This window comes from Physella acuta, unplaced genomic scaffold (assembly GCF_028476545.2).
Source record: "Physella acuta isolate Inbredline_101_S28 unplaced genomic scaffold, ASM2847654v3 ptg000661l, whole genome shotgun sequence".
Taxonomy (NCBI): domain Eukaryota; kingdom Metazoa; phylum Mollusca; class Gastropoda; family Physidae; genus Physella; species Physella acuta.
Genome location: NW_026732180.1, coordinates 535,857 through 558,672, shown reverse-complemented (window position 1 = coordinate 558,672; position 22,816 = coordinate 535,857). Strand labels below are relative to the sequence as shown.

General features: G+C 34.1%; 1 protein-coding gene across 5 annotated transcripts; it reads right to left on the bottom strand.

The window, feature by feature from the left end:
• Positions 1–48: 48 nt before the first annotated feature.
• On the bottom strand, positions 49–22,528 carry LOC131948796 (zinc finger protein 431). 5 transcript variants are annotated; one of them, XR_009388071.1, is made up of 3 exons: positions 22,473–22,522; positions 5,277–5,344; positions 49–245 (listed from the first exon to the last, which is right to left on the bottom strand). XR_009388071.1 is itself a non-coding variant. In XM_059310484.1 (2 exons), exon 2 carries the CDS (start codon positions 13,546–13,548, stop codon positions 11,131–11,133), a length of 2,418 nt encoding a protein of 805 aa, XP_059166467.1. In that variant the 5' UTR covers positions 13,549–13,564; positions 22,473–22,528; the 3' UTR covers positions 10,683–11,130. The 5 variants fall into 5 exon arrangements, 3 of the variants coding, with proteins under 3 accessions (XP_059166467.1, XP_059166466.1, XP_059166465.1); XR_009388070.1 differs by having other exon boundaries at positions 49–439; positions 22,473–22,517; XM_059310484.1 differs by lacking the exons at positions 49–245; positions 5,277–5,344 and adding an exon at positions 10,683–13,564 and having other exon boundaries at positions 22,473–22,528.
• Positions 22,529–22,816: the final 288 nt, after the last annotated feature.

Below are 22,816 nucleotides of genomic sequence, written 5' to 3'. Positions count from 1 at the left end.
ATATATATATATATATATATATATATATATATATATATATATATATATATATCTTAGTGATTTCCCTTGAATGCGTAGTCTCTGTACTGTGTAGCCTAGTTGTTGATGTTACTGAGTTGGCTAGGAATGCTGTGTTACATTACTAGTTTCTCACAATAAAAGGAGACGTCTTCGCCTTTGTAGGCCTACTTTATTCTATATACGTCACAATTCTTATCACACGTCTTCTCTCATGTTTCCATCCACTGAAAAAAAAACCAACATGTAGGGATTGGCGTGGTCGATTCGGTTAAAGATGATGGTTGCTAAACCGATATGTCTTGAGTTCAACCCTGGGCAGATGAGGCTCGATAAGCTAGGGACAGTAACACTTCTAGGAGAGACCAACTCCAAAATCAAACAACTGCTGCCTTGTAGTTTGTTCTTGGTAGGACAATGGCTATGGAAGTAAATCCAAAAAGAAAAGCAGGCTGAAATCAGAGTCAACGGCCTTATGGGCAATAACTAGGCAGTTTGATGAAAAATTAATTTTTAAAAAAAAAGTATCAGTAATAGCTAGGACAATGATAAACTAAGTCAATTTAGCATATATAAACTTTCTGTGCAAAGTCATTATGACTGAAAAAAAATTCCAAAGTCATGGGTCCGTGTGGCATAGCTAATGAAGAAATAACTCCTAGACCTGTGACCTGATTTCATGAGTGGATATCTGGATTATTTTTTAACATTTTTCAATGAAACTTAACAGAAGCATATTAAAATAGCTTAGAAATGAATGTAGATAGCTAAAAGTAACCAAGATTGATTAATAACTTTAAAAAAAATATTAATGAATAAGGTTGGCAGATATTGGAAATACCAAAAATTGGCCTTATAGTTCTAATTTTAAGATCATCCATATTTATGTATTTTAATTACTTACACTGTGCACAACTGTAGATAGTTGACAATGGGAGTCTATATTTTAAAATATAGGTGTTTTCTTTTAATAAATGGGTGTTTCCTTTCTATAGAAGATAATTATTTGAAAGAATGCTTTGTTTGTAAAGCACACTAAATTCAGTAAATTGACCTAACATTTTTTTAGGTACAAGTGACACAACAGTATGCATAAATATAAAAGAAACTTTATGAAATTAGATTTAAACAATTGTGAATGTCCCCTCCTCCTTTCTCATCCTGGACTGGGGACCAGGCAATGGTGGAGTTACACAACACAATAAACACAATAATCAATAACAAACAAGTATAATTTTACAATCATAAAATAGGCCTATGTATAATGTATGTACACATTTACACAAACAAGGCAATACAAATTTATTTAATGTACATGTCAATGAAGTTGAAAAAGTTTAAAATCAGTTATATGAACCAGCATTTCTGTATGAAACAACACAGACATCAAGTAACAAGTAAATTATTCTAAAATGCAATGTTTTATGTACATATTTACACATACAAGACAATAAAATTGTAATCAATATACATGTCAATGAAGTTAATGAACCAGCATTTCTGTACAATGCAAAACAGAGGACAAGTAACAAGTAAATTCTTTAAAAAACCAATGTTTTATGTACATATTTACACATTCAAGACAATAAAAATTGTAATTAATGTACATGTAATTTAAGTTGGAAAAGTCAAAATTAAAAATATATACATAAACCAGCAGTTTTGTGTTTTTCAAACAGTAAGGTTGACATTAAATTGTCTTCAGTGTTCAGATTCACTGTGAAGTATTGCAATACCAAACATTCATTTCAGTTCAAATTTTTAAAAACTCTTGATGGTTTTAGCCAGACAACTTACCTCTGACAATGGACTATGTCAGTGGTATGTATTATATTGAATGGCAAACTGACAATGATGTTCAGAATAAACATGATGTGGTATAAAACAGATTAACATTTTGCAGTCAGCTACTGTAAACTTTAGCCAGACAACTTACCTCTGACAATGGACTATGTCAGTGGTGTGTATTATATTGAATGGCAAACTGACAATGATGTTCAGAATCAACATGATGTAGTATAAAACAGATTAACATTTTGCTGTCAGCTACTGTAAACTTTAGCCAGACAACTTACCGCTGACAATGTAATATGTCAGTGGTGTGTATTATATTGAAAGGCAAACTGACTTAAATTTTTAATTGTTTAAATCAATGTTTGGTATTGCAACACAACTGTCATTTTTACAAAATCGATAAACACATAACTGTGTAAAAATAAACACATGTAACAAAAAAACTAAGTAAAAATGTATGTACACCATAAGTATAGGACATGAAATATTAAAAAATTATATTACATAAAAAGAGAAACAACAAAGTAAAGAAGTATATACAATAGTGAGACTTTATCAGGGGTGGCCCAGTATAACATGGACACCTAGGCAGTTCTTAGGGACAGTCAACCTAACTAATAAACGTCATATCCCCTAGCAGTAAGTCCGTTACTATAGATTTCATTGTCAAGTCATAGTCTTCACTAGCTGTTTCTAAGTCATCGAGCCCCCAATAAGCTATCGTACACATAATACCTGCCTTCAACTGTCTAAAATCTACAAACCTACCAAAATACATTTTCTCTTCCCTCCCCTCTACCCATAAATGACTAACTAAGCTGCCTACAAAGGATTCTGACAGCTGAGAGACAGGGTCGTCTGTAGCTATAGATTTAGATACTAAATCCATAACCACAGCAGAAGCAGCAGAAAAGACATCAGCCCTCAGATTTTTAGCATCAAGAGCAGATCCAACCGCAGCCTCCAAAGACTTACGGTTGGATTTGTCTCTCTTCTGCTTATCATCTTTACGCCTCTGACTTATCTCCTGTTCTGTCAACTTCTTCTTCTCAACTGCCAGTTTCCTCGCCCTACTCCTTCACCAATAGCAAACTTAACTAGCTTCTGTCTTTCCTGTCCATCAAGTCTTAAAAGCCACCCGACATTAACCCTCCCTCTAATCTTACCATCTATAAAACCACTAGTCACATGGGGGGCACGTCGCAACAAGTAGTCCGTCATGCCCAAGATCCGCTCAGATGCCATGTTATGCGATAAAGCAGTTGAAGCTTGTGCCAACTGCTGGGGGGTGGGGTCAGACAGATCACCATGGGTGTATCAAGCTAACTTGCGATTAAATATGCTTGAGATCTCCTTCAAGATATTTGTCAGAGTCTTCTTTACTTCACCCCTGGGGGTTTCACCAATTTTGATGAGGGCTGACAACACCAAATCCTTGTCAGCACTAAGGAGCTCATTGAAGACATTCACAGTGGGTCTGACTAGCTCTTCTGGGTCATTTGAAAATCTCTCCATAACTTTTTCTGCCTTTTGAATCACTGGAACCATGGCCAAATTCTTGGTATCTGAATAAAACTTAGTCATCCATGGCCCAGTTATGGATTTTCCAATAAGCCCAAGAGCAGTGAGTTGAGCTATTACCCTAGGGTCATTTAGCTGCTCACCTATAGTTACTTTTAAACTGGATGTTCCTGAGTTTACAAACTCTTTGAGGGCATCCAGATGAAAAATGATGATGCCTGCTGAATGGAACAGGACATGCATCCGATTACCCACATACCGGACAAATTCTCCTACTACAATTCCTTTTTCTCTGCAAAAGGCCTTGAACCCACATGGGTCCCCACTGCTTTGTTTGTACCTAAGCTTTGATATGCTTAAAATACAGTTTAATGTCTTAGGGCCCATATCAACCTCCAGCGCTTTTTTAGCACCCATAGCTAATCCATCCAGGACATGAACATTACAGTTTAATTCCAGAAGGTGCGTGTCAAACAAAGTGCTGAGCTGAGTGACAGCACTATGATTGACAGACGCCCTATCTGTTAGTGTGGACTGTATTGAGCATATCAGTGAGAAATTCATCTCCTCAGTATTCTCAACATTCATAAATTTACAATAAATATTTACAGCATTTCTAAGTTCAACACTGATGTGTTCAACATAGTCCACGGCCTTGCCACCTGGTAAAGGTCTCACATCAAGAGCTAAAGTTTTTCCTGGAGCAGAAATATGGACTTCATTAATATGACTTCCATCAATGGTAGTAGCATCCCACGACAACGTTATGCTCTCATGAGATGCCAGTGCCTTAGCAATCTGCAGGTCAGCCAAAATGCCTATCTCATAGGCCATTTGAGCCACTGTAGACTGCTGAGGCACACAGTCAATTTCAAGTCCAGCTTCCTGCTCCAGGAAAAACTTTAGCAGCTGACCAGCAGCACCTACAGAGACATTATTTATGAGAGCTCTGTACATACAGATCCTCGTCTCTGTAGAATATGTCTTACCATCCATCAATGATATTTTTTTTCTGATTTTTCTGCCTTACTTTCTTCAAGTTCAGCTAACAAATAATCATACATCTCGCTGGTTTGTTTTACTGTTTTCTTTAACTGGGAAATAATGCTATCCTTTTCCTTCAGCTCCTGTTTTAAAGAATTTATTTTCCCGATCATTCTTCTTTTAGCCTCACTTAAGCTTTTAATTTTAAATTTACGTTGCTTTTCAATATTTACCACAGCTGGCTTACAAACTTTTTAAGGAGAGGACTTGAATGGTGAGGTCTTGGAAGGGGACTTTTGGGTGGGGGACTTTTGGGTGGGGGACCATTTGGGTGGGGACCATTTGGGCGGGGACTTTTTGGCTGTAGGCTTTTTATGTGCTGTTTTTAATTGGGCATTTATTTGTTTTTGTTGTTCGAGTTGTGCTGTTAGTCTTTTTATTTTTTGATTCAAGTGTTTAATTTTATAAACTTTGTTGGCTTGTAGTTCCATTTTAAATTCCTTGACTTGCAATTTTATCTGTAGATTTTCTTTTTAGAGAACACTTTGGACAGTCAGTTTTTAATTTCTTAGTTCCTTCTTCAACTACAAGTTCTTGCTCTGGCTGCATCACTTGAACTTCTTCTTGGACCACCACTGGTTTAGGTTTAGTTTGTGGCAAAATAAATGGTCTTTCTAGAAATTCAACAATTTCAGGCATGTTCCTTGATGGTCTAAATTTTTTTAATTCATTAGAAAAACGTCTCACAGAACCACTTAACGTATCAGTTGTACAACTGAAACTCACAGGTTGTCTGGCATTAAGAATTTCTTTCAGTATTTTTGCAGCTGGAATAACTTTTCTAGTATTTTCCATCCAAAGATAAATGAGATGCCCAAGTTTAATTTCAACAGCCTGGTGAATATTATTGTACGTATTGACTAAGTTCTTCACATCTTTAGCAGTATGTTCATACTCACCTGAACATTCAGTTTCCATGTTTGTAACCTCTGCTGAACCAGAGGAAGTACTTACATGATCTGCCATTCTGAGAAAAAAAAAAGGATTTACAAAATTCAACAATACTGAATATCATCTATAAAAGATATCCTGCTGTTACTATAATTATGGCATAATTTATGCTCACTAATCACCACCCAAATTCTCACTATGTCCTCCCTCCCCCCCCCCCTCCCCCAACAAAAATCACAATTTCCTCAATAGAATGACAAAATAACATCCTAGATGTATGTGACATTTCTTTACCCCCCCCCCCCCCCCCCCTCCAGAAGATTTATTGACGGCCCATGCAATATCTTTTCAGTTCAGAAACAATTAGCAAATTATTAATTAAGGTATGAATTACTTAAAATAATACAAAACTGTTGGCAGTTGTAAGTGGTATGTAATTAGTAATTAACTAGCTAAGAGAAAATCTATGCTAACTATTATGAGATCTTCTCATCTCAGCCATCGACGTTATAAGCTAGATTCTATCCTAAACTAAAACTACTAGTGAAACTACGTCGTCGTCAGTACTACACGACATAAACACTCACTGTGTCATACTCCATTATAACAAAATTCTGTCCACATCTTAATCCGTTTTTTAAATAAGTTAATAAAACCTATCTGCCTCTTAAAAGGGCTGAATTATAAACACTATTTCATATTGTAGGCGCGAATAAAGTTTTTTTTTACTCAAGTGAAGTGTCTTTATTTACTCAATCAGTCCGTCAAAGCCCATCCCCCCCTCCCACCCCTTAACCTTTTCCGGGATCGGCGACTAGATTATTATAAAATGGCGTCCTATGGGTTTTTTACTATGGTCGCCACCCAAATTAATGGTTAATTTACACAGATGATTTATTATACAATTCTATTTTTATTAAATAGTGAAGATGTTATAAAATTCATCTGAAACAATATTAATAAAGTTCACGCCGTACGCACCTGCTTTAGTTTATTCGACTTTGAACACGCGCTAATATATGAGTGACTTGTTCTTGACTGCCTCGTTTAAGACAAAGGAAGAAATCAGGTCACGCTATCATTATTAAAATGTTAATTAATCGCCCCGTAAATACATGGGCGGTTTCGAGTACAAATGTTTCCGATTACAATACAATCCTTATTTTTAACTATCATGTACTTCATGAGAAAGAAATGATTCGATATTTTATATGTCCGCCCAAAACACGGTGGCCACGAAACCGCGAGAACAAGACTTGACGAATCGAAAAGCCTAGCAATAACTTAATTGTTTTGGAGGGAATCCCTTTCAACACTAAAATTAAGAACGAAGTAGAAAAAGTATAGCTCTCAGAATTCACTTTCTAAAACACTTTAGGCCTACTTGCTGAGAATTAAATCCTGCATCCAGTGCTTGCAGAACTATACACATACACCGTACCCAACTCCAGGCAAAATATCTGTATATGTTAAAAATCATATTATGTACTGTTAGTGCAGGAGCACCACACAAAAATACTAGGCTACAATCTACAATTCTACATTAGGCCGTTCGGTTCAACGCTTCCGGGTTTGTCATTTTTGTGGCATCTCACGGCTCATGCGCTTACTCAAAATGGCGACCAGTTTCGCTTTCACTAAACGGTAGAGGGATAAAACTAATAATAACGAGGCCATCGTTAATTTTAGACATCGGAACTATCCGTTTCTATTTCAGTCTGTTATTTAAGAATTCCCAGATGTACTTTTGACCTAATTTCTTTATTTGTATTTAACGAGGCCGTCGAGAGAAAGTCACGCTTACTTAGCTTGCGTTTCAAGTCAAATAAACTAAAGCAGGTGCGTTATCCAATAACTTTTTTATTAGACCCAATTTTTATAACATCTTTACTATCAAATAAAAATAGAATTGTTTAATATAATTAGGCTGACAACAATGTTTTTCATGCTGTAAGTAATAATGCCATTTTATTATATTCTTGTTTGGTGAAAACGAGGCGCGGGAAAATGTGTGCCGCGTAAGAATCCAATCATTTGGCTAGATTTATGACTGTTTTTTTATGTCACACCTAAAAATAGAATGTTTACGCTTTCTTCGTTGATGATTGTTTTTATTATTTTTTAAATTGAAAGTATGAATTATTAGTTAGATTGCAGATTTTGTAACTTGGTATACTTACCCTTTATCAATTTTAAAAACATAGCATGCTGATTGTGAACAAATATAGTCATAAAACACAGAAATATAAAGTTATAATTGCGATGTGCCACACCCGGGCCACACCCCCTCAAGAAAGCATGTGTTTATTAAGCTGTTTATCTTACTTTACAACTGTAATTAAAATTAATTTTCAAATTTTTATCACTTATTGGGTAAGATTAAGCACATGTTTACCAAAAATAAAAAAAATAAAAAAGCAAATTCTGTTTTAATGAAGGTCACGGGTGAAGTTTTTTTTTCCTTCTGTCACGTTCAGTGGAGGGTGCCACAGGCTGACCTGACTTTGGAATTTTTTTCAGTAATAATGACTTTGCACAGAAAGTTAAAATATGCTAAATTAGCTTAGTTTACTAGTGTTCTAGCTATTATTGATACATTTTTAATAAAAAAATCATTCTGTAATTCTCATCAAAAAGCCTATTCTACATACATCAACAACAAAATGTGATCAAGTTTTGGACTAATCTAGACTCGTAAAGTGTTAACATTCTCCACTGCAATTTGGTCCAAGGAATGACTAAACATTTTTATTCCATGTCAACAACATTACGGAAGGATTTTCGTAAACTCACTGGTGTCCATTAATGTTAAAATCAACAAAACTATTCATAGTTCATACCGATTACAAACAGCGGCCATCTTTACAAACAATATTATTTAGACTTGTTTCCCCTGATGACCTAATTCCAAGTTTAAAATATCTGTACTTCCGTTTCGCCACTACGGGCTAATCCCCCGCATTCCGGGGTCGTCATCCATTAATGACTTCCAAACGCTTCCACTTTAGACGAACACAACCCCCCCCCCCCCTCCCCTTCAATGTGGACGTCCAACTACTTTTAAACTATGCTGCAAAATTACTAATAAATTTACATGTATGTGTACCTTGCTATATTAATAATTGCTAATGTAATCATAGCCGGCGTTAGGAATACGCGGGGCATAGTGCCAATCGGGCTGGTAAGTAGGCCACCAACCATCTCTACGGCTCAATAAAACCTGCATGAGCCATAGAACTGGTTGGTGACTTCTTTGCAGACCTCCGCGCGGAGCCTTTTTTTTGCATTATATAAATAGCCTATATATGTAATTTTTTATGGGGGGGGGGGGGGGGGGAAGACACCATTAAGTGCCGCACCGGGTAACTCTCGACCTCGCTACGCCACTGTATATATGTGTGTGTCTGTGTGCGTGACAGTCCGGATAAGACTTAGTAACTACGGTGTATGAATTTAAGGGGGGAGGCTCCGGTAAAAAAACCTTTTTAAATACTCGTTAGAAAACAGTTATTTCTTTACAGCTTTATTAAGAAACATCCGCATTTCCACTAAAACAAGTAATTAAAAAAAGTCTAGTGACAATTTTTGCGCAATTTCCTTGTAACATGACTAAAAACCATTGCGCGCCCAGCTACCGAACGTGACGTCGCAGCCATTGAACGTGATGGCGCAGCTATTGAACGTGATGACGCGTGTGGTGTGGTTGCATAAAATGCCTACTAATTCGGTCCAAATTTTAATTAATTCAAACATTTTTTTGTGACCGAACGAAAGGATATTTTTGAAAACTTTCTTCGGCAATATTGTTCTAAATTATGGCAGGAATCGATTGGTACATGTTTCAAGTCGCTAAGTGGTCTGGTTGCCGAGATATGGGCCAAAAACTGCATTTTTTTCGAGTTTTTTTGGCTTTTCCGGGAAATCCATGAAAGAAACCCGGAATTTGTATGGCCTATGTTCATCCTCGTAACTTGCTTAACATAATTGCTTTTGGAACTAGTCCTCGATATTGCTTCGTTGAGGAGGGGATACGACTTAAAGCTGCGGACACACATCCATCCATTCCAAGAAAAGACGAGTTAATAAACGCAATTCTCCAGAATGGAAATTGCGCTAAACACAAGAACACAATGTCAAATGAATGAAAAGTGTTGTTAGAAATATCATTTTTATAGACATATTTTATTGACATATATTATATTTGTAGCTGGTAGTCAACGTGTTTAAACGCTGTTTGAAAAATGTACATAAGTATAAACTGCAAACATCTCACACTGTCTATCATCGATAAGCATTAGAAGTATCATTGATACATACAAATAAAATAAACCGGGAGTGTTCTCCCCTAAACTTTCTCGAATATTCTTATATAAAACAACAGGGATGGGAACTCGGGATATAGTTATGATTTTTAATCCATTTTAAATACTTAAACTTTTTAAAATAGAATCTCATAGAAAAAAAGAATTGTGCACCAAGAGAGCGCCGAATAAAGATGCTTATAATAGTGCGGAATATTATTTAGTACTTTATAAATTCACATGCGGTTTTTGAGAAATTGGAAATAGTGAACATTACTTTATAAAGTACACCCTATCTAGCGACGCCACTGGCTATCATTCATTTTATAAAAGATGAGCCGTAAGACAATAAAATAAACCTAGATTGTGTTTTTCTTAGTAGTTAGACATGCATCGGTTAATACACAGGCCTATCTTCTAATGGTTTGGAAAGGTAAGAAGGTATAGAAATTGGTCTGTAGTTATTTGAGATTTTATGTGTAGATTATCTTTGGATTCTTAAATGTTTTGGATAACAGTTTGGCAATGCAGAGATAACTGGAGCTGAAGAAATCTTCAATACTTTGTTAGAAATGTCCTCAAATGAAGACAAAGAGGTTGTTAATATTATAATCAGCAACGGATATCTCAACATTATTTTTAGAAGGTTAGTTTTTTTAGGAACTAGGATATAGAAAAACTTGTAGGAGCTAATGAAAAGTCTTAACACTACATAGTGTTCAGTAATCAAATGGAAATTATTTCAATTACATAATTTTAATTTTAGTCCATGTTTTGAGGGCCTCAAGGATGAAAAGTGACAATGCATAATTGTTGTAAAACACATGGTAAAGTGAATGAAATAGTAATGGATTAAAGATAAAAAAAAAAACAATAAAAAAACACAATGCTTATTTGATTAACACACGTTAAAATCAAGACAAATTAAAATATGACCGATATATCAATCTTACGCTTTCACACTTTGTCACCCAATTACAGAAACTTGTCACCTCTAGTCTAACAGTACCTTACTTACTCACTCTCTCACCATATATATATATATATATATATATATATATATATATATATATATATATATATATATATATATATATATATATATATATATATATATATATATATATATATATATATATACACATATATATATATATAAAATTGGTATATATAAATGTACAATTGTAGCCTATATATAAAAAGTTTTCATGTTTTCAATTGTTCGCATTTTGAAAAAAAAATATACATTTAAATAAATTATAAAAAGTATACTAATACAAAGAAGTAAATGAAATGATGTCAGAGAAACAGCGGTTGTATGATTTTAAAAAAAACACTTGTATGAATATAACATAAATATGTATGTCCATAACATGTATATCTGAAACTGCATTGTACAAGATTTATTTTGCAGAAGTCATCGAACCTGCCACAGTGTAGTGACATCAAACATATTATTTACAGGCTGATGTTTCAAATGTTTACAAGAAAAATCCTCACAATTTAAACACTTAAGTTAAACAAATTGTATTTGCTTTTCTTTAGAATGAAATGCTGGTGGCTAATTTCCTGAATGAGACTTATGATGACGAGATAGAGAAGGTTTACTAGAAAACATTTTGTGACACACATCACATTCATGTAGAACGCCTGAATGAATCTTTTTATGCTGCAATAAGATATCTTTCCGAGAAAACTTTTTATGACAAACATCACATTCATGTGACCTAAGCCCAGAATGAGTCATTTGATGTCGAGATAAGTGGTACCTCTGAGCAAACTTTTTATGACACACATCACATTCATGGGGCCTAAGTCCAGAATGAGACAATTGATGTTGAATTAAATTAGTTTTTGAAACAAACTTTTTATGACACACATCACATTCATCATTTGCCTTAATTCCTAAATGAGACTTTAGATGTCCATATAAACTATATTTACTACCTAATTTTTTATGACACATATCGCATTCATATGGTTTCTTTCCTGAATGAATATTTTTATGTCTTGCTAATTGACTTTTTTTAATAAACTTTTTATTGCACAGATCACATTCATGTGGCTCACGTCCAGAATGACTATTTTTGTGCATCATGAAACTAGACTTCTGAGTAAACTTTGTATGACACACATCACACTCATATTGTCTGTTTCCAGAGTGAATTGTTTTATGGGTTGTTAGTTGACTTTTCTGAGAAAACTTTTTATGGCACACATCACATTCATGTGGCTTTAGTCCATCACCTCCATATGGTTTCACATGTAAATGAGTTTTTTTATGCTGAGATAAATAATGTTTAAGATTGAATCGCTTTTGACAAACATCACAACAATATGGCTTGAGATTAGAATGTGTATTTTTATGGACAGATAAATAACTCTTCGTAGTGAACTTTTTATGACACACATCACATTCATGTGGCTTAAGTCCATAGTGAATCTTTTTGTGTGAAGACAAGCTAGACTTATGAATAAACTTTTTATGACACACATTACATTCATGCGGTCTGATTGGTAAATGAACATTTTTATGTTGAGACAGATCAATTTTTCGAATATAAGTTTTATGACACACATCACATTCATGTGGTCTTATTTGTGCATGAATATTTGTATGTTGAGATAAAATAAATTTACGACTAAAACTTTTATGACACACATCACATTCATAAGGCTTAAGTCCAGAGTGAATAATTTTGTGTGCTTTTAAATTAGATTTAAGAGCAAACTTTTTATGACACACATCACATTCATAAGGTCTTAATTGTAGATGAATATATTTATGTCGAGATAAATAATTTTTTCGAAAAAACGTTTTATGACACACGTCACATTCATATGGCCTAAGTCCAGAGTGAATGACTTTGTATGCTTTTAAACTAGACACACCACATTTATATCCGACATGAATTTTAATATGTATAGATAAACTTGTCTTTTCAGTAAATTTTTTATGACATAAATCACATTCATAAGGTATGTGACTTAAATGTTTATTTTTATGTACTTTTAAATAACCTTTCTGACTAAACTTTTTATGACACACATTACATTCATGTAGTTTAATTCCAGTATGAATATTTTTATGTTGAGATAAAATAAATTTACGCTTGAAACTTTTATGACAAACATCACATTCATATGGCTTATGTCCAGAGTGAATAATTTTGTGTGTATTTAAACTAGATTTATGAGCAAACTTTTTATGACACACATCACATTCATTGCATCTGTCTTCAGAATGTAATTTATGCAAAGAAAGGTTCTTGTTTATTTTCTTAAGCTGTTTTACATGACTGTTCATAGCACCTTGTTGCTGATGAAAATCATACCCATATGAATTCTTTCCTGTGTGAGTTTTCATATGTTGTGTGATATGATGAAAATGAGTAAATCTTTGACAGCACATATCACACTTATATGTCTTCAGTCCCTTATCCCTGAGCTCATAATTTTTTGGAAAATTATCAATAACTTCTTTATGCAATTCCTTGAGTTCTTTTAAATCATGATGAAGATCTGATTTTAATACTGCAAAATTTTCAATAAAAGCATCTGAATCTGGTAAATATTCAAGCTGTTGTTGAACATCTAAGCGATTTTCGTTTTTGCCCTTAAATGTTGAAAATGTCATGATATCTTTTTTCATAACATCACACCTTAAAAATTCTGTTGAAACATTTGGTTTCATATCTTTAGAATAAGAACATTTTTCATCTGATTTTTGATCTTCTGAAGATGAAAATGCAACTGTCTTGTCTTCTAAAGGTAAAGATTGTGATGATAAATTTTGTTTGATAACATTTGAAGTTGAAATCAATGTTGATAAATTTGGTTTCACATCTTCTAAAGTTGAAATTGCCAATGTTACATCTGATTTTAAATCCATAAATTGTATTGCTTGGTCACTTGATTCCTGGTTAACCACAAATGCACTTTGTAAAGACATGGCTGATTTTCCCAGTCTGTTCTGCATAAATTTAAATGGATGGCTTAAAAAGAGAAAATAAAAAATGACATGATCAGAAAAAAAAAAAAATTTTTTTAAACATTTTTCCCCTTAAAATATCTACATTTTATTTTATTTTAATACATCAACAAGAATAATATTCAAAAAGTTTTTAACTTTTAGTAACTCTCTTCATACGATGTAGAAAGGTCTATGAAAACTAGACCACAAGTTGCTGGTTGGAAAATCTTTATCAGATTAAATAATTTTTTTCCAAGCGCAAATGGGAAATGACTAGGATACACGGTGGAATATTCTGACTCACTGACTCAGAATACAGGGTTTGTACTACTTTTTGAAAATGAAATTCCAGACTTTTTGGGAAAAATTCCAGACTTTATGCAGATAATATGTCAGCGAATAATTTATAAAATGATGCAACATTTGTACTCTCATTATAATTACTTATACTAAATAGACATTTATTATAGGCAATTGAGCTATATTCATATTGAATTTTCTCTAGCCAAATTGACAGAAAATCACTTTTCCTACTCCATTCCACCTAAAATTTTAATAATTAAAATAATTGATTAAAATGATGCAACTATTTTGTTTCTAACATTAGACTTAAATAATCTGTTTATGATCTCATTGCCTATGTTTTCAATTGGTATTGCATAATAGTGAGAGCTAATTACTTTTAATAATAATAATGCAATGTATTAATTTAGGTCTGCTCTTGTTCTTCTTCTTCTTCTTCTTCGTTCTTAATTATTAGTGTTGAAGGGGATCGAGATTTATCTGCCTGAACTCAAGACTTTGTTCGAATTTATCAACCATGAGCTTTTTGCCGACTCGACCACGCCTTAAACACAATTAAGTGTTACGTGTCAACTGGTTATGCGCCATTGAGGCCATTGACTCCGATTTCAGCCTGCTTTTCTTTTTGGATTTGCTTCCATAGCCTTTGTCCAACCAAGAACAAACTACAAGGCAGCAGTTGTTTTATTTTGGAGTTGTCTCTCCTAGAAGAGTGGCTGTCCCCAGCTAACGAGCCTCATCTGCCCGGGGTTCGAACTCGAGACTTTTCGGTTTAGCAACCATGAGCTTACCGACTCGACCACGCCGACCCCTTCTGCTCTTGTTGAGTAGCCTAATATTTGCTCCCCCCCCACAACACATGATGAAGGGGTCACTGTGAGGTCATAGTAGTCTAGACTTCAGTATGCTGGTTTAATACGTCATAGCATGAACTGTAAAGTGACTTATACCCTCCCCACCCTCCTTACCAAGCAGTACCAACTGTTGAAACATTTGGTTTCATATCTTTAGAATAAGAAAATGTTTCATCTGATTGTTGATCCTCTGAAGTTGAAAATGCAACAAGTGACGGTAGTTACAAGGAGGGGCGTGGTAGTCTAGCTTTAATCGTCAGCATTTGCAAAGATTTCAAAAAACAGTTTAAAGGAAGGGATCATCCATTTATGAGGTCCACATAGAGGGGGGGGGGGGGGGGAAAGGGGTAAAAAAAGACTTAAGTGGGCTGGGGTGTTCGGGTTCATGCAGATATCCACAAGTTACACTTAACATCGAAGTGCTTCCATTCTAAAACAAACATAAAACTCGTATCCTGCGTGTGGAACGTAAAATTAAGACGACTGTGCTGGTATTTTAAAAACCATCACAGCGTGTAAATAAAACACGGTATTTATAACTACCCTAACAATATTGCAAGGGTGCGTCGTCACACTTTCTAAAACCCTCCTCCCGACGTGTGACGTAATTTATGGACGACTCCTAAATAAAAATAGTACCTCTTTGGTAAGCGACCGATGAAGCAAACAGAAATACAGGAGGCCTTGCGACTTATTAATCTTATAAATGCTAATATCAATTATTACTTCCAACGAAAGTGAACGCATGTGGGGGGGGGGGGGGGTCTAAAATCCGAAAAAAATTTTTGGACGTCATAAATGGATAACCCCTTACAGACTGATAAATTATATCTTAACTACCACTCACACACCTCCCCCATAAATTTTTGGTATGACTGCCTGCATGCAAACTCAAACAATACAAAAATAGCAGGAAAATCGAGAGCCTTACAATTCTGAGGGCTACCATTCTTTCATTAAATGACATTTTTAAATACTCGCACACAATCACACGGTCAGTCGCACCACAAAATATATCTTCCCTCCCCTTCCCCTCCTCTCCCTTTGTCGTAGCAACTGAACATCCGTTTTTTTGCGAACAAGCGAAAAGTGATTGTGTGGTCAGCACTATGCCTAGCTGCATATACAGTGTATTATATGTTATACTAGCCGTCCCGGCCAGGCCCTGCTCTGGCTTCTGTGAAAAACCTTTCTGTTAAAGACCATTACCTGTGTGTTAAGTAATCATGGTAAGCCCAGCATTGCTCACCCAAACCACAACCAACCAAAACCAAAACAACAAAACGCAAACATAACGCTAACACAATTACAAATACAAACGAAAACAAAAACCTAACAACAAACCCAACCACAAAAACCAATACGAACACAAAGAAAAAAACAAACGAAAAAGCAAACGAAAACAAACCAAATCCAAACCCAAAGAAAAAAACATTAAAAAACACAAACGAAAAAGCAAACCAAATCCAAACGCAAAACCAACCACAAACACAAACCCAATGAAAAAAACACAAACGAAAAAAGAAAGAACAAAAACGAACCAAATCAAAACGCAACCACTAATGCAAACCCAACCTAAACACAAAGAAAACACCAACGCGAACATAAATGCAATGTGCCCACAGTCTAGCCCGGGGTGGAATCGCATGTTTCAGCTTAATAAACGACTATAGTACCCCAACTTATTCATAGTCTTTTGCACTCACTTTAACGAGCGTAGGCGCCAAACCGACACGTGAGGCCCGGGGCCCCAAATAGCACCCAGTCTGGGCGACAGAGGATGCACAATGACGTAACCGCCTGATTCAACTTAGTAAACGACTATAGTACATAACTTATTCATAGTCTTTTGAACTCACGCAAACGTAGGTACCATAGCGTACACGGGAAGGCCCAGGGCGCCAAATAGCACCCTGTCGGGGTGCCGGAGGACGCCCGGATTTCATTCACTTAAAGTCTATAGTAACCTTTCTTATCCATAGTCTATCGCACTGTTTTCGTTTTTAAATGGACTGTTACAATAAAATTGGCTTTAAAATAAATATACGGTAGATCTATATCTAAATTATTAAATTAAAAATGGAAAGAACGTAATTAATTTCTGCCTAAATTCTAAAATTTTAAATTAGCCAGAAATTTATTAACCTTCTTAATACCAGGTTTACTAGATCTAGCAAACTAGAATTAACGAATTGCAGATAAATAGATTATATTATGAAGGCATTTTCAAGTAGAAATAAACCTATATTTATTGCAAACAACAAAAAAAAAATAGAATCTAGATCTTAATGGAAATGAAAACACTAAAATAATATTTGGTCTAGAGATGTGAAATAATATATAAAAAAACCTTTTAGGCCTGAATGTAAATACTGACAGGCCTATCTTATATAATCTATAAAGGGCCTAAATTAAAAATAATAATGCCCAATTTTATAAGCTGCACTGCATTACAGTTTAAGCTATAGGCAACTATATAATAGTAGAAAGAAAACATGAACAGTTTCATTAATGTCATTTTAAGAATTTATCAAAGGATATGTCAACTTCAGTAAACATTTTATAAATAACTTAATAAGAATACTGTGAAATGTCACTCTTTGAGTTTTAGCACATCTCAACATCAGAAACATTACAAGAACCAAAATTTTCTAAATTAATAATAACGTTTTTACCATGTCATACATTGACACAAATGCAATGTTTATGGCAAATCGTTAAGTATCTTGATCATTGTTCTGTATTTGTACGTTCTAACTCTATACATTACCTGTACAATATGTATACTAACATTCTTATTACTAACACCAGAATCAATATGTAAAGTTTAATCTTTATTTTTATAGTAGCAACAAAGAAGTACAATATTACCCTGTAGTTAATCATAATCTAATTGCGCTGTACCATATTCAAGTTCATTATTTATAGTTTTTCTCTAGCTATGTTTATTTTACTTGCATGTTTGTATTTTTTACATTCTCTAGTCCTATTATTTTAAGTTTCATGATGGTATATGGAATAGCAACCTAGCTGTGCAGTCTGGAAATCCTTTTATGGCAGTCACTATAGAACAGTGCCACACCCCTTAATTTGACTTCATTATTTCAAGTTATCTTTTTTCTAATTTTTATTTTATTTGTAGACTTCTATTGCCAATATCATTGAGTACAAATGTGCAAAGTTTTATCATTATATCTTTAATAGCAACATTGGTATGCAAGTTTAAAGCCAATCACACGCCTCGAATGCAGTTTACAATGAAACATAACAAGTTAAACACATAACTTTGATAATTCATATAAAAAAAACTATTAGGCCTAGAATGATAAATTTGGTATTTTTATCAATGGGGTATATTATAGGATTAATCTGTGTCCATTTTATCATTCTGTGGTAATTAATAATTAGGAAAAATTTCCCAATATGCCTATATTTTTTTATTCTAGTCTAGATCTAGGGTTAGGTCTAGATTCTAGTTTTAAAAAATTTAAAAATTACAAGACAAATCTAATCTAGATCTACCTCAACAGCGATAAGCATCCCTTGGCCTTGTCAAACGTCTTACGGCACCGGTTATCTATCGTTTAGGGTACGTAAAATCGCCCGCGGCTAGTAATGTACAAAAAAGTTACCTCATTGTCAAGGCTTTAATAGAAGTATATTTTGATATATTTGTGCGAAGTGTCTATTCACAGCCGACTGTGAATAGCCGTATTGGGGCTATTCACAGTCGTGACCGTTTTTGATAGATTTAATGTTAAAAATACCCAACTGGGCAAGAAGATGTGTAGATGAGCAGTCATGGGCAGTGGCTGTCATGCCAGAAGGCGTGGGTTCAACTCCATCAGATGACATATTGCTATGACTCTTAATCTTATGCCTTTTAATCTTATTAACAAAATATTTTTTCACAGTTACTTGAGTTACTCATTGAAGGGTTATTTTTGTTAATTTTTTTTCTTTTGTGACGTAATTGTTGACATATCAGCAAAAAAAAAAATATAACTGTCCCGTAGATTTTTGCTAAGAGAAAAAACACAAAAGTGTCATGGAAACTGTGAATTATAGCTGATGAAAAAGGGCATCCTATTTCACCTGATATTTATACTATGTGATAATGTGAATTTTTAATGGTAATTGATAGTTAAATAGCAATGTGAACAACGAACTAAACTGATGCTTAGGCCTAATAAGTATTATTTATTTTAAAAATTACTAGATCTATTATTCTAGTGTATAGATTTAGAGTGCACAAGTCTATGACCTACGTAGACGTAGCCTGTAGCAGATATGTCTGATATGAGCCTAAAAGCTAAACTCAACTTAAACCATAGGCCTAAAAACTTTTTTTATAAAAATATAGGCCTATCAAAAATAAAAATAGCACTGCTCTCTTACCCTACTTAATCGGTAAAACTCCCACTTAATCTATACCTCACTCCCCAGTCACAATAAATGCTTTTATTATTTTAAGATATTATTCAGTCGTATTAAGCATGAAATGACAGCCGACTGTGAATAGCCGTAGTGGGGCTATTCACAGGCACGAAAAGGAGACTCATTTCCGGTTCGAGACACCTAATTTTGTTACTATTTGACGTAGAGTGAAAACCAAAGCATAGAAATTCTCTTCAACCAAAAATGAATAAAAATAAGTATTCAACATAAGGAGAAATTGTATCCGCCACCACTAAAAGGAACATCTATTTGTACAATAAGATAATAAGATGGCCCACATATTTCTCCCCCGCCACCCCCGATTGTAGGAAAAAAAGTCACAGGAAAAAAAAAACACAGGAAAAAAAAAACAGAAAAAAGTCACAGGAAAAAAGTCACAAATATATATTTGCATGGGATTTGTTAATACTTTTATGTATTAAATATTCAGAGAGTGCAAATTAACTTAGGATTAATTAAATGTAATGTAATGTGTGTAGGATGTATACGTATAGTAATTTTTATAATTCATCTAAAATTATTTAATATGAATTATGTAGATTGTAATTATGTTAAACATAATATTTATAGCATTTAATAGAATGTCCACTGTTTTCATCGTGTTTTTTTAAAATTAAATTACCGTGAAATGGTAAGGTCATCTGAATTACTGCCCTCAACTCATCGCAACAATAGTTATGCTTAGTTCAACCACCTTTACTGCCCACATTTATCACACTCATTACATAACAAAACTTAGGATCAAAACAGAGAGCCGACAAGGTTCATAGGCTGTCATTGACACAAAACGTCAACAACACAAAATATGTTCAGACAATGCCGACTGAGGAGAGGCCGACCATAGAATAGCCTGCGGCAAAACCTATGCAAAACACAATGATGTGCCTAAATTTCTTTTATAGTTAACTTTTCTACCGCGTATGTAACTAAATACGTAACAAAAGTTAAGATTGTTGTGTAAATTATCTTAGAGTATTTTTACTTACAATTTGTATAAACCATAATGCTTTTAACGTCTATAAATAATTTAAGCTATCAAAAAATACAACCCACAACAATAAACATACACAATTTTACAATTCTTAACAAATAAATCAAAGTATTTCTAAAAAGATTTGTGTGACTTTTTTTCTGTGACTTTATTTCTGTGACTTTTTTTCCTAGCAAAAACTGTGACTTTTTTTCTGTGTTTTTTTTTCCTGTGACTTTTTTCCGTTTACCCCACCCACCCCCCCCCCCCAACCCCCCCTTTCCAGGTATTCATACACAACTCTCATCTCTCCAAACATATAATCTTTATTTTCAGAAATGGAGCTCCTACTTTGTAAAAATCCTGTATAATAAGTACACATGTTTAGACAAGAATGAAAGAAATAGCTCTCAATGTAAATCTACAACAGTCCTCATCAAATATGTAAAGTCAATGGCGTTGCGAAGTCGCGTGTAACCCGGCGCGGGACCTCATTGGGGTCATCCATAAATGACGTCACGCTCTTTTGACGATTTTTACCTCCCCCCGATAGATCTAGTACTTAGTCCCCTTGGGTAAAATCACGATATAGCGTCGGAAATTATTGGGTAATGTTCGTTGAGTTTCGGTAACATTCGTTACTGTAAACCATAGTTTATTTGACCGGTGAAATAAAAATAGAGTCAAGTGCATTAAATTATTGTTTTAACTTAATTTAATGTTTAACTGACAAAAAAATTAGCAACAATTAGTAGGCCTAAATCTAAATATTATTAATAAAGTCGAGTGTAGTAATTAATGTTTTTTTTTTAAGAAACAGAAAAAAACCTGCAGAAGATTTGCGACAACCAGCTCTAGTTCTGTTAGTAAATAAGACGATTAGATTAACTAAAGTTAAAACTAGAATAATGTTTAGTAGCAGCAATAATTAGCACATACACTTAAAATAATTAGAAATACAAAATAATTAGCAAAACAGTATTTAAAATGCAACTAAAATCAATCCTTGCACATTTTTAAACATTATGTATTAAAAATAATATGGCGGCAAATAAATGATGGTTTACAGTATTTCCGGTGGTTTCCGGAACGGCTCGACAGACTACGCCATGGTTAGGCCGTTCGAATTCACAGCTTCCGGGTTTGTTGTTTTGAAGCCATCTCACGGCTCATGCGCTTACCAAAAATGGCGACCAGTTTCGCTTTCACTAATGGGTAGAGCGATAAAACTAATGATTACGAAGCCATCGTTAATTTAAGAAATCGGAACTATCCGTTTCTATTTAAGTCTGTTATTTAAGAATTGTCGGATCTACTTTTGGCCTAATTTCTATGTTTGTCTCGCAAGCGGCGCCTTAGTGAAAGTAGCTCTATATAATTCTTATCTTTCGAATCAAATAACTATAAAATACCGCAGGTATTTTTAACCAGACTATTGCTATTTTTTACTTGAAAGCATTAATTTTACACACGTTACAATAAACTGGTAATAATTTATGGTAGGCATGAGATATGCTCTGTAAGAATAATAATGCCATTTTATTATAATCTTTTTTGGTGAACACGAAGCGCGGGAAAATGTGTGACGCGCAAGAATCCAATCATTCGGCTAGATTTATGACTGTTTTTTATGTCACACCTAAAAATAGAATGTTTACGCTTTCTTCATTGATGATCGTTTTCATTATTTTTTTAAACTGAAAGTATGAATTATTAGTTAGATTTCAGGTTTTGTAACTTGGTATACTTACCCTTTATCAAAATTAAAAGCATAGCATGCTGATTGTGAACAAATATAGTCATAAAACACAAATATAAAGTTACAAACAATGCGATGTCGGGATGTGCCACACCCCCTCAAGAAAACACGTGTTTATTAAGCTGTTTATCTCACTTTACAACAGTAATTAAAATTAATTTTCTAATTTTTATCACTTATTGGGTAAGATTAAGCACATATTTACTAAAAATGAAAAAAAAACAAAAGCAAATTCTGATTTAATGAAGGTCACGGGTCAAGTTTTTTTTTCCTTCTGTCATGTTCAGTGGAGGGTGCCACAGGCTGACCTGACTTTGGAATTTTTTTCAGTAATAATGACTTTGCACAGAAAGTTAAAATATGCTAAATTGGCTTAGTTTACTAGTGTGCAAGCTATTATTGATACATTTTTAATAAAAAAATCATTCTGTAATTCTCATCAAAAAGCCTAGCCATGGTTTTACTGTTTTTTACTGCTGTACAGTTCCGGAATAATAACCGACGCTATATCGTGATTTTACCGTCACCTTGTATACAAATTAAAAGGAAAACATAATAAAACACTATAAAAATAACCCTACGTTACCATACACCACATTAATGTGACACAGAAACTCTTCCACTCCCTGTCCACACACTACATTCACGAACAAAAAAAAACAATACGCACAAGAAAAAAATAGTCCCTAATACAATAATAAGTAACATTCAGGACTTAAAGCAAAGTGGAGCCACACTCCTTAAACAATGTTTGCATAAATTACATCAAAATATAAACAAGACAAAGCAATTATAAACCATTTTCAAATCCTAATCATATCAGCGCCAGAATAGCGGACTACTTAACTAGAAACCACAACAATCCTGAGGAATACAAAAAGACATTCACCTTTTTGTTATAAAATAATTAAATAACTCCCCAGCCCCTTA